The sequence below is a fragment of the Cinclus cinclus genome, chromosome 13 (genome assembly GCF_963662255.1).
Source record: "Cinclus cinclus chromosome 13, bCinCin1.1, whole genome shotgun sequence".
Lineage (NCBI taxonomy): Eukaryota > Metazoa > Chordata > Aves > Passeriformes > Cinclidae > Cinclus > Cinclus cinclus.
Genome location: NC_085058.1, coordinates 21,691,915 through 21,704,494, shown reverse-complemented (window position 1 = coordinate 21,704,494; position 12,580 = coordinate 21,691,915). Strand labels below are relative to the sequence as shown.

Genomic DNA, 12,580 nt, shown 5'->3' with positions numbered 1-12,580 from the left:
GCAGGAGCACTCATGGCTGAAGGAGCTGGGCACTCTGGGAATCAAACAACAGGCACACTCAGGCCTCAGGTCATCTCTTTTAGCCCAAGAAAATCACCACGAAGCAATCCCATGCAGTAACAAATCTGAAAGCAAGCACCTGGGTACACATGGATGGGAAAGAAGGAAAAGTATGTGGCAGCTGCCATTTTTGCTGCTGAGCCTGGGACACTTAAAATACACAGCCATGACAGAGAACTTGGCACAGAGCTTGGCACAGTGCCCCCACTTATGGAAGCCAAACAGAATCGAAGTGGTGCCAAGATCTCCATTAAAGAGATCCCACCGCTGGTGACCCCTGCCTGGCACAGCCCCCTCTCCCCACAGCAGGGAGCACACACTGCAGCAGCCACCGGGAGCCACAGAACCTCCCTGCCACAGCAGCCCCCCGTGCACCCCTGACAGGCTGTGTCCAAAGGAAAGGCTGTGTCATGATTTAAATTATTTGTCCCCTTAACTGGATTTCACTGTCAGCAAGCCCAGAATGAGCAGAAATAGGCATCTCAGCATGTAACAGACACTTGCTCAGAGCTAAGCTACATCACGACCATAAATCCTTTGCTGCTCATGCCAGCAGAGTATCAGAGCAAAGTATCTTCCTTTTCATCCCAGCTTCCTGGAAATGCCTGGTGGAACCAAGCCACCCTGAACTGTCAGAGGAGCAAGGAAGAAACAGATGAGTCCCTGGGTATATAGAATGAGGCTGCCTCCTGCTCTGCACCTCTCAAGTTTAGTAAGCCTCTCAACTCCTCAGGGCTGGGGTTCCCATTCTGTGACACGCCCCCCCCTCCCCCAGTCTCCTCCAAGGACCTCAAAAATACTCTGGAAAGGAACTGTGTTTGTTTCTGTGTTTGTTTCTAGAGAAGGAAAAATACTTTGAAATGCAAAAAGTAAGAGAGTTCTTGATGCAATCTGAGACAGGATGTCTGCCCAGCACACTGACAGAATAAAACTGACCCCTGCAGCTTGGCAACACCACAGGAGAAACCCTGGAGCACCTGTCTGTGTAGTGCAGACAGTTGTTCCAGTCACCTCCAGGACAGGCTCTGCTCCAATACCCTAACCTAATCCAGCTCTGCAAGAGGCAAGGAGCGTGAGCCCTGAAGGTGTTCACTGCAATAAATAACAGTTGGTGGAAATAAAGAATCCTCCAGAGGTTACCTATGCCACAAAGGGCCTACAAACATAATTCAAGACAGGAAGGATAACAAATCCTCGGCCAGGATGAAGAAACGTAAAACACAGGAGAAAGACCATATTCTTCTGCCTGTTGCTGAGAAGTCCTGAGAGTGGAAGTGCTGAGCAAGGAAGAATGTACATTCTTTGTTTTCTCAGAGGCCTCCTGGGAGACAGAGCTAAAGGAAAAGGGTGAGGGCAAAACTTAAAACAGTCATGGGTGATAGTTATGGAGCAGCCCAGTTTGAGGCTAATGTCATTTCACAACAGAATCTGGTTTGAGAGGGGCCAAAGTTGGCTCAGGTACTGGGGTCTCCAAAGAAAAAAGAAAGTTTAAATACAAGTCAGTGCAAAGCAATGTTGCTACAAGATACATTAGGGGCATCAATGAGGATCTGAGTGCTTGGGCTCCCCTCTAGTAAAATGAGGAAATCAAAGGTCCAGCATTAAAAGAAACATTAGACACTGACACACAGCTGATGTGAAATGATATGCCTGTATCCCCAAAGTGCCAGGTTGTTGCTCATCCAACTCTGCACAGCGCTGTGGCACTGCTCCACTCTCACGCAAGCAGAGTAAAATGGCCAAAGCTTCCTCTTTCAAGGTGGAGGAGTACTTTGTTCATAGAATCCCTCTCATTTGTGTATTGGACTCCACTTCCCTGCACACCTCCCTAGACCTGCTGAGCTGCTGGGGAGAGGCCAACAGTGGCTCATGCCTCCACAACACAGCTAAGGTAGCAGCCACCACTACGGATGACAATCCCTACATGTCTCCAGTGAAGGCTCCAACCACTGCTGCACCATGCACAGTTAGCATAGAACCAACACATTTGGGAAGGGGCAAGAAAAATAAAATGTGAGAGAAAGCCACAGGAACCATCCCAGACTGACAGCTGCCCTGTGCTGACCATGTAGGTACTGCTGATGCTTCCTCAAGCTCTTTCCTGAGGCCCAAAGGACAGGAGTCTGTGATGCAGACAATGGCACAATAAACTGAACAGAATTCCAGCCATTTTGTACCAACATCCAACAGCAGCTCGCAGAGGAAGTTCTGTGTGCCAGTGTTCTGTATGCCAGCTCCAGAATTCTGGGGTGAAGAAGCACTTGTACAGTCTCAGCACAAACAAAAGCACTCCCCAGGCTCCTCTCTTACATGCATGATCAGTCCACCCCTATTTTCTTGGACAAACTCCCAACATGCCACATGTATATTGTATATGAAGGGTTATGAGTCTAGACAGCACATGTGACTGTCTAGTCACATATCCCAAACATCAGTCACCCACAGATCATAATTGCTCTGGACAACATGTGTCTCTTCCATATTCTTGTCTCCCCTTGAACTCAGTTAAGCTCCCAACATCCCCTGGTACTGTGGTATGGAGCTTGGAAAAAAAACCACTTTCGTCCAAAGTGTCTCAACTCACTCCATTAGAAACCTTCTATCTCCTGGAGCTACACAGAACTGTGGACCCCCACTCCTCCCTTCAGGCCACTCAGACCACCATTACAAACATCCTTCCCAGATTTCTAATTTTGCAAATTTCTACCTGTTCCACATTGTTGCAAGTGATGATGGTCAGATCAGAGCCCACTATTTTATATATAAGAGTTTAGGGCTGTTTCCCTTTGTAATTTATATTTATTTTCACTGGACATCACCACTACTTTCCTGCTCATCATCACAGGGCTGCTCTCTGTCCACAGCTGACCTTTGGCTCCAGTACCAGTGTGATTCATTACCAACATGAACTTACTTCACACTACTCTTTTTCCCAGCTGTGACCACACAGGTTCCCAGACATTCCTTCAGGGCTCCACTGTTGATCTTTCCAACTATGGATGCCAACTTCATACTTTTGACTCACCGATTCTATCTTCTAATTCATGATTCCTTTGTGTGGATAGAAGTACAGTGGAAAGCCAAGAGAGGACAGAAGAATGCAGTTTTCACAAAGAAACCTGGGCTGTCAACTATGTCTGCTCTGAGAAGAGCCTCAGCAGGAATCCCAAACACATCAGTGAACTGTGGGCTTGCTGATGGTCTGGGAAAACAGCATGAACTTGATGGTGGAGATTTGGTTTCCAGCTGGGATGGCTGCCGAGCTGGTAAGGCATTAGATAAGGAGCACCTAACACCTGTGTTCGGCTGTGTTGGGGCAGGATGCACCTCCCGGCAGCCTGCTGTGCCCAAAGCACTGAGCTCTCTTCCTCTCCCCACCCGAGCTCACCAACATGGCCAAGACTTGCAGCAGGGAAAGCTCAGCCCTGGCTCTGGAGCAGTTTGTTGTGATCCAGCATCTCTTTCCTTGAAGCAATTCTGCTTCTCTTTAGCATTTGTTGCCAGTAGACCAAGGAATTGTCCTAATTACATGTGAAAAGCAACTAACTGTCTCCAAATTGCCTGCTTGATAGAAAGGGCCTTATCAAGGAAAAACAGATAGTGTAAGAAAAGTTCTCATCTTCCAGGCTCTGAAAATGCTAGGTCCTGCTGCTTCACTACATGGAAGGCTGCACTGTCTGTGCCCCTTCCACCTGTGGGTCCGAATGGAAAAGGGGTCCATGCATCACACCACACAGTTCAGCAAGCCACATGCTCCGAGCAGCTGCCATGGTGCAGGTAAACCTCAGCAGCCAGCCCCAGCTGTCTCAGTGAGGGAGCGGCGATCTTTCCACCGTTGTGCAAAGCACCAAGGCCTCCATGCACCAGACTTCCCATCTGTGACAGAGGCTGAAAAACTCCAGAGAAACAGCAGCAAGCTTTGATTTATAACATCTGGATTCAATGCTGAAGTCGCCTACCTCTTCCCATCAGAGACAGGACACGCTGAGAGGCCCTATCAGACAGGAAAGATGCCATGCAGTGCAGCCACACAGAAGCTCAGCTCTACCCTTTCTTAACTCAGTCTCTCTAGATACAACACACCCACAAGCATTCACTTCCCCAAAATTTCCACAGCGAGTTCACTCAGCTTGTGACCAGCAGCAGCACCTCCTTCATCTCCTCCTGTACTCTCACTACTCACTTTGGTTCCTCCATTACTAAGGGGACACCCTGTGGCAGCTCACCAAGACCTGCACAGAGCATCCTGCCAGAAGGGCATCCCATGGATAGGAGCTCAGCACCTACCCTGAAGGGAGCTCAAGGGCTTACCCTGGCTAAAGGAAGGAGGCAACAAACAATTGCCAAAGATGGAAAGAGCAGTTACAGCCACACGGGCAGCAGAGGCTCTGTGTGGAAAGGCTCCTGCCTAAGGCTCCAAAACTGCTGGTACAACAGCCCACACAGCTTGATGCTGCAGCAGCCCAGAGACCTTGGGGATTCAGTGAGGGAAACACTTTCCTGTTTTTAGAAGCAAAGCATACTTTGCACTCTCAAGCAGACAATGGTCCCTGCTCAGCTACAAGAGCATGGGACAGAGGCAGCTGCAGCGTGCAGTACCGTAAAGACACTCCAAGTCATCCTGCCCTGAGATCAGCCAGCTCCTGAAGAGGCGCAGGTGGTAGGAGCACTGCTGCAGGTGATGGGCTAGGGTGGCATCCAAGCAGATGGTCCGGCTCGTGGCACAGTCAGAGGAAAAACGGCGTAGCAACTGGGCAACGTGCTGGTGCTCCAACACATCTGGAGGAAAGGGGCCATAGAGAGTGAGAGGAGAGGGACAGAGAAACTGTGGAGATGTGGGGATGGAGCTGCCAGCACCAGGGCTGCTGGGTGAGAAGGACCCACACCACACACTAAGCCAAATCCCTCCCACAGCGAACAGGTCAGGAATGCCCTTAAGAGTTATGTCCCCCCAGTGACACCAGGGCAAACCAGACTCTCACCCAGCACAGGCTTTGCCCAGCTGCAGTGCAGGGCAGTGCCTGAGTAGCAAGGGCTCATCTTTGTAAGGGAAAGTCTGACAAGTGAATCAATTTTAGGACAATGCAGTTCAGGTTTGGCTAGATGCAAAGATGAGGCTCAGGGCCAGAGTCGCCCTACCACAGCTGAGACGAGAAATCCAGACTGCCAACAGCGTTTGAGTTCTGCATCCAAGCGCAGCCAGGCACATCAGCACAGAGAGAGAGCAAAAGGACCAGCGTCAAATGGGCAGAGGCTGTGCAAGCGACTTGAGGGACAGCAGGGTCTGACTGAGAGCTGAGTGCTGAGAGTGCGGAAGAACAGAGGGAGCACAGAAGCACTGACTATCCCGGTCTTTGAGAACAGCCCTGTGCAATCTTCTGTGATATCCTGGCACGGCAGACAAGACACCAGCATGCAGGCATGTCTTCTCCTTACACACAGCTTCAGGACTCATGTCACCCACCCAACACTTGTGTGACCAAGGTATAAACCATCTGGCCTGATGCTGTGCTTGACCACTACCCTGGTTCACCCATTCCATTTCACCACACAGAGGTAGCTCTCCAGAAACAAAATCCAGACTCCGAGCTAGGAATACTTCTTGCATTCAGTTTTTAAGAGGTTCATGGGGTAAACATCCCTCCTGCTCAAAGCAGTGCCAATCCTAGGCCAAATATCCCTGACTTTGAGCTCTCACCTGTTGGACCCCTGTCTTTTTGTTCTTGATTAAGAAGCACTTTGCCATCAGAAATATTAATTGGGTTTTTGGGAGAAACACGATGCCTGGTTTCACCCTATCATATTTGGAGCAGAGGCAACTGCTCTATAGCATGTCTTAGGAAAGGCTGAAACTTGGTACAACCTTTGCAGGCAAGATAGAACAACACACCCTGCTGACATACACCATGTGAGCTCTGATGGTGTCCAGACATACAGACAAACCAATCAGCTGGCCACTCTGGTCTCTTGGAAAACCAAAACCAAGAGAATAGGCTCCATCTGGTTATTTGAAACTAGTAAAGCCACAGTGAGCTGCCCTTTCCCATTTCATCCTTCCCAAAACTTTGATTTTCAGAACAGTCTTCTGAATTTCATTCATCTTCCAGATTACACCAAACAGGATGTCTTCATATTCACAAGCTGCCTTGATCACATCAGGCACAAATACTTGGCAGTGTTCAGTGACCTCCTTTGGTTCCAACTTGTCTCAGCAGCAGGAGCCATGCAAAAAGGAGGGGTGCTGTGAAACCTTGTTAAACGCATCTGTGCAAGAGTTGGAGAGTAAACACTGGTTCAAGGCACCTGCTATAACAGAGCTAGTGGCCTATAACCTCACAGACTCACATTTTGGTTGTCAGGTAAGGAGCAACATGGAGCAGAGATAGTGAAACAGCAGAAGGTCTTTCAGACATTTGTCACCAAGTCTTTCTAGAGATATAGGCAGGATGGGATGAAACAGGTGATGCCACCCCAGGCAGCACAATGCCCATCCCCTCCCCCCAAACCAGCACCATCCACCAACAACAGACAAGTAAGAGCTCTGGAGAGCCACAATTCACAGGGTAATGTCTGCAGAAAAGGTGAGCCTACCTGTGCCAGTGTCACCATGCTTGGAGAAGCCACAGGAACCACAGGCCATAAGGCTACCAGTACTCCTGACATGAAACACCAGCTGCACTTCCTACTTTCCCACTATACACTAGGCCCTTCCAGGTGACACACAGCTGTCCTGGTGTTATTCTTGTTCCCATTCTACAAATCTGCGGTGTAGAAACTGAGGACCTAAGCTGCAGATGCTTCATGATACGGAGTGGGCATCAGCCCCCAATCCAGTGGTATTCTCCCCCTGATCCCCACCCTCCCAAAAGGGAGCACGACAAAAGGCCTTAATGTCACCAGGGAGTTAAAGGCTGCTTTAGCAAGGCACTCACAGAGCCATGGTTTTTGCCTTTTCACCTGGAACAAAAACACCTAATGGGAGAGCAGAGGCACCACTGAGTAGTAACAGGGTATGAGTGAGCACATCAGTCACAAGGACACAATGGAGGAAGGTGAAACATGGTTGAACACCAGATACACAAACACAAAAAACCACAAGAAGGTCTGAGAGGAGAACATGTGCAGAGAAAACTGAACATGAGCATGGGGTTAGAAGTGTGAGGGAACATCAAATCCAGAAAGCAAACATACCATTAGTCGGATGCTTTGCAAACGACACAGAAAATCGTTTTACGGCTGGCATAGACAAGAGCTCTGAGGAAATAAAAACAGATCATCTCAGTTAACAGCCTGCTTCAAAGGATGCCCCGACCTTCACACATCTGATTACACTTTCAGGTTCACCTTCCTGACCCCCACAACAGCTGCTCCCACTGGCACTGCTGTAGCACCGACACTCCTCCACCTGTGGGTCTGACTGAACCATTCTGCATCTCCCCAGCCTTTGCACTGCCCTGCCAGGGTCTCCCTGACACTACACACTCAGCCACACTCTCAATCCCTCAGTCAGCAACTCACACCTTCCCAACACACCAGGCTCAGTCCGGTGCAGAATGCAGCCAGGCCATGCTCACAGCCACCAGAGCACATATCCCAGCAAGTAGCAGCACCACAGGAGGATTGTTCTCAGGATTCACCTGTGCCCAAGGAAAACAAACACTGTTCTGTAGATGGACTAAAGAGTTCCAGCACAGGTACAGTTCAAAACAACCTCTTAATGCAAGCTATACAGAGCTATTAATGAATTTAAAGGTAAATCACCTGAGTAGGGAAGAAGCAAAAGATGCATGAAGACATGCCTCTACAGTTCTCTACCCCAAACATTTCAGTACAAGGGAAGCTTTGGGATACACCTGTCAAAGTGGTCCTCAGGCTTCTCCTGGCCATGCCCCAGGCCAGGCCAAGCTCTCAGGCCAAGCTCTCCCATACAAATCACATATCAGAAAGACCATGCAAGGACAAACACTGTGCATATAATGGGGTGCTAACAGATAAGCTTTAAAGGACATGGATTAGGCTCCATATGCACACACACATACACACAAACCAAAAAAAATAAAAAGGCTGAAAACATTATTTTTTTTTCCCAAACTGAAAATTCCTCAGCTACCATGAAAAAGAATTGCCTGGATCAGACCATCTGTATGTGGGATTTGATGCGAAATCCCAGCCATCATACTTTTTGCTGCTATTGGCAAACTTTCAGGAAATAGTAGAAAACCCTTTTATTTCTCTTTCATGCGTCCACTCTCCCTAGCCCACAGGGTGTGTATGTCTATCCCCCTCATCAGTGCACCAATACATGCTCCACACTCCCAATGTGCTCCTACAGCTACATACAGTGGCTTGTCCAAATAATGTATTTAAATCAACTCCCACTGAAATTTCCTCTAGTGTACCAGCCCTGAAAACTGTTTTTCTTTCTTTAAAATCCACAACAGCATGACAATCTTCTCTACACATGCAATCCCTTGGAAGTGTCTAAGCCCTGGAGCTGCAGTCAGCTGGTGACCATCTCCATCCCACCCACACCTCCCCTTGCCCTGAGGGCACATCAACTGAAATAGCACTGACCCAGTTTACTGGATCCCTGGCTTCAGGCAAGTCAACTTGAAATCACAACCATCCATGGACCTTCCCTCAGCTTGAGGTTGAGAAAACTTTCTGCTGAAGTGTTCCTTAGCCCTCCTCCAGCTCCAAGCAAAAAAGACTTCAGAAATAGGGGCCCTTGAAACTTCCCTGGAACAAGGCAAGTTAATATTTGTGAAGTGCTATATGCCACACACTGCAACTTGAAGCAGCGCAGCCATGAACAACTATCCAAGAGTCCGTGCAAAAATGTGTTGCTTTTCAATGTTATTAGTCTAAAGAGTCAGGTAAAAGTCTTGAAACAAATGTTCTCCAAGAGTCTGCTGTAGTCACAGTGCCACTGACTGCAACCAGTGTGGTGATGTTTGGATTCAATTCCATTGCTCAGCATTTCAACAGTGCTCATTTAAGCTGAAACACACAAAGGGCTCATTTCACGTTCCAAACTACCTTCCCCAGAAGCTAAATGCCCTGCTGCCTCCTTGTTTTCCCAAGCCCCTCCAAATGCCCTCACTGCAGCAAGGCATGACATCACAGGGTCCCAGTGCATGCCAAGGAACATGGAAACAGAGGTATAACATCAAGATTTATATTTATAATATATATATTATTTTTATATATTTATTTTATATATTATAAATAATATATATTATTTATAATTCTAAGCTCTGTTAGACACATGCTGGTCAACTAAGTCTGCATTTTAGGTACTCAAGGGTACAACTGCATCTCAGCACACAGAGACCTTGTCAGTGAATTTAGGCTTAAGCAGCAGGACTCCATGGCTTTGAATGCCAGTAGTCTGCTGCAGGCACATCCTGCTACACAGCCTCCAGAGACAGGCAGTCAGCACCAGGACTGAGCAGGTCTGCTCCATGCCCAACTGGGCACAGAACAATCTCTGATGCTTTTCCCTGAGAATCAGTGCTGCCTTGGGCTCCCATTCCTTGCAGTCAGGAAGAACAGCAACTAGGGCTTTTGCTGGCCTTTTCAGAGGCTCCACCATGACTCACACCCCGGTCTTGTGCCAAACACCATCAGCTTACTCTGCAACCTGTGAGTAGACAGTACTCACTGCCTCAGGCAGCTCAGACTGGTACGGTGGGTTTGAGAACGCTCCCACCTCACTGTCCCTGCCACCGTCATTCACGGCCCACTGTGTGCCGGGGAGTGCCCCGAGGAGGCGAGAACCAGCTCGATTTTCTCTCACACAAAAAAAAGAAGCACAGGCAGACAGTGTACATACTGGCACTTACAGAGTTCCAACAGGCTGAGAATTGGACAACATCTTTCCATTCTGATTTGCAAGGCCATTTCCCTTGCCTCAAAATTGGACAAAAATCCAGATGAACCAACTTCCTGTCATCCCCAAACTACTACCTTAATCCTCTTCCCACCTTGAAATCCAGCAATGTTAATGTTCCTTATGATCCAAATAAGAAAGGCACACAGATTCTGTATTGATTAAAAAGATAAGACATCCAAGACAGACAAGTTTGAATCCATGCATTCAACTGCTGAGAAACCTTCGGTGGACTTCCAACCTTTTCAGAGTATGCTGTGCAGACCCTGCCCATGGAGCTCCTCAAATCAGTGTCCCAACAAATGGTATGTGAATCAGTACTTAAGAGTCTGAGTGAGTGTCCTTCCTATTGGGATCACTGTGGACAGTTGCACTTGTGCATTACACCCTCCAGCTGTCTCAGGACATCTCAGTCTGCCCCTGCGCCTCTAACTTTCTTGCAAAAAACAACCCTCTACTGCTCCCTGCACAAGGCACCAAGAGCTGCTGGCAGGTCAGGGTACAGCTCCAGCACCTGCACCCATGGGCATAGAGCAACGTTTGTAACCTTGGCCCCAGTGCCTTCACCAGATTGTCTTGCTGACCTTCCTGGCAGTTTTTACATAGCTGCACAGAAACCAGACTTTCCCTGCCAGGACAAACCTATTGGACAACCTGGACCAATAAATCACCCTTCACAACAAGTACTATTAAAACATCAGACCAAAATCAGACCACAGCAATACCACACATCAGCCTGAAACTCCTCTCACAATGCCAGACCCTTTCTGTCCTAGAAAGGATCATGATTTCTTGGGATACAGCAAAATTTATCCTCGTAGAGGTGGTGAATACACACATTCACCTGTCACTGTTTTCAGTAGTCTAAGTCTGTGCCACAGGCACATCTTGAGACACCAATGGCCACGAAGTACCACGTTGCTGCCAGGGAACACACATACCGTCTTTGTATGTCAGGCTGCTGGCAAACTTTTTGCCATGGCTGCGTGCGTAGTCCTGGAGGTTGGGGGCACTGGAGGAGCCTCCCAGCACAGTGGTGCTAAACAGCCCGGTGCACTGTGACCCTGGAAAGGCAGGGAAGGTGTTAGTAACACATATCCACTGCATGCAACTACAGAAAAGCAGGGTTAGTCAAAGGATGAAGAATGAACTGGCCACTTCACAAGCAATTTCAGGAAAAAACACCATGCCTGGAAGCACAGGGAGGCTGTGTTCTCCATTCTAAATTCCACAGTGCCAAATGCAGAGCAGGTAGCCCAAACCTCAGCACCAGGAAAGTTCCTAACTCCATCCAGGGGTTTACTTCCATTTGGCTTTCTTGCCCTGACCTGGGAGAAATACCTTCACCCCTTCCAGCCAGCAAAGCTACACACCGATGTCAGAACAGTGAGGATGCCAAACTACTGATGTTCATGTCATGGAGGTTCATTGCTCTGCTCTTCCGCCCTTTCTCTTTGGAAGGCTCATTTTTGTGTAGGACACTGAGGAGAGGAAAGAACTGTCTGATCTGTGGATTAGCCAGTGAGGATTTATCTCCAGTCAAACAAGCAGAGAAAGTGCTGTGATCAGAGGGTTTGTCGTCACAAGCTCATACTTCACAGACAGACATTACTGGACCATGTCTCACTGCTCCAGCACAGGAGCAATTGGTCCCTGGACAAGCCTTGCAAAGCACCAGGTGTGCACATAGCATGGAACTTTGCCTACCCAGTGTCAAGGAACATGGCATGCAAGGTGGAGAGCAGCCTCATTCCTGGGGTTTTGGCTTTGCTTCTCCAAGGCACAGTGCTCTGAAGACTGACTTGACTTTGTGTGACATTTAGGGAACACCAGGCACTTGAAGAAGGATTCTTTCAACTGACAGAGGAAAGCAATTGTGAGTCGAGACAAAACCTTATTATGGGCCAGACACAGCCACTGATCAGCTGTAAATTCTCTGCTAAACGGTCTTGCTGCTGCATTCTGTAGTAAGAATATGGACTGCTCAAACCAACATTACACCTAAGTAAAAAAGGTTTCCAGAAACAAGCAGATGGATCTGGTTCCACCTTGTCTGCCAAGGCAAAAAATCTGCAACACTGTCTAATAGTATTTATATGGAACAGTGCAGCTGTTACTGCTGTGAAAGAAATCCTGCCTACACTGGAAGCAGCTCTTGATTCTAAAATACTGCACCATAGCATGATTTAGGTAGGAAGAAGCCTGAAGCTTTTCTCAACACCCCAAGAGGACCAACTCAGATCAGCTTACTAGGGTTTGTCCAATCAAGTGGTCAATACCTCCGAGAGAGGAAATTTCACAACCTCTCTGGGTCCCTGCTCTAACATCTGGCACATTCATGGTGGGTGAAAAAATGTTTTCCTCCTATCTAATTGGAACCTCTTGTGCTGCAACTTGTGTTCGTTGATTCTCCACCAACCAGCACAGGGCTCTGGGGATATTTTGTCTCTGTCCCCTCTGCAACCTCCTATTCAGGTGCTGATAGAGCACCAAGGTCTCCAGTTCCCACAAGTTCTAATCTGAGAAAGCATGGCTCTCAGTTTCTCCTCCAACACCATGTGCTCCAGGTTTCCCATCCATTTCCAGTGCCCCCCTGTGGGTTCACAATCCTGACACACACCCTCCATG

General features: G+C 48.3%; 1 protein-coding gene across 1 annotated transcript in view; it reads right to left on the bottom strand.

The window, feature by feature from the left end:
* PPIP5K1 (diphosphoinositol pentakisphosphate kinase 1) overlaps window positions 1–12,580 on the bottom strand; it is a 38,537-nt gene that overhangs the window by 3,053 nt on the left and 22,904 nt on the right. The window contains exons 25-27 of the mRNA XM_062501129.1: window positions 10,894–11,016; window positions 7,252–7,314; window positions 4,660–4,839 (exon numbers count right to left, since the gene is read on the bottom strand). Coding sequence (XP_062357113.1) covers window positions 4,660–4,839; window positions 7,252–7,314; window positions 10,894–11,016 — 366 coding nt within the window. The remainder of the gene's footprint in view (window positions 1–4,659; window positions 4,840–7,251; window positions 7,315–10,893; window positions 11,017–12,580) is intronic.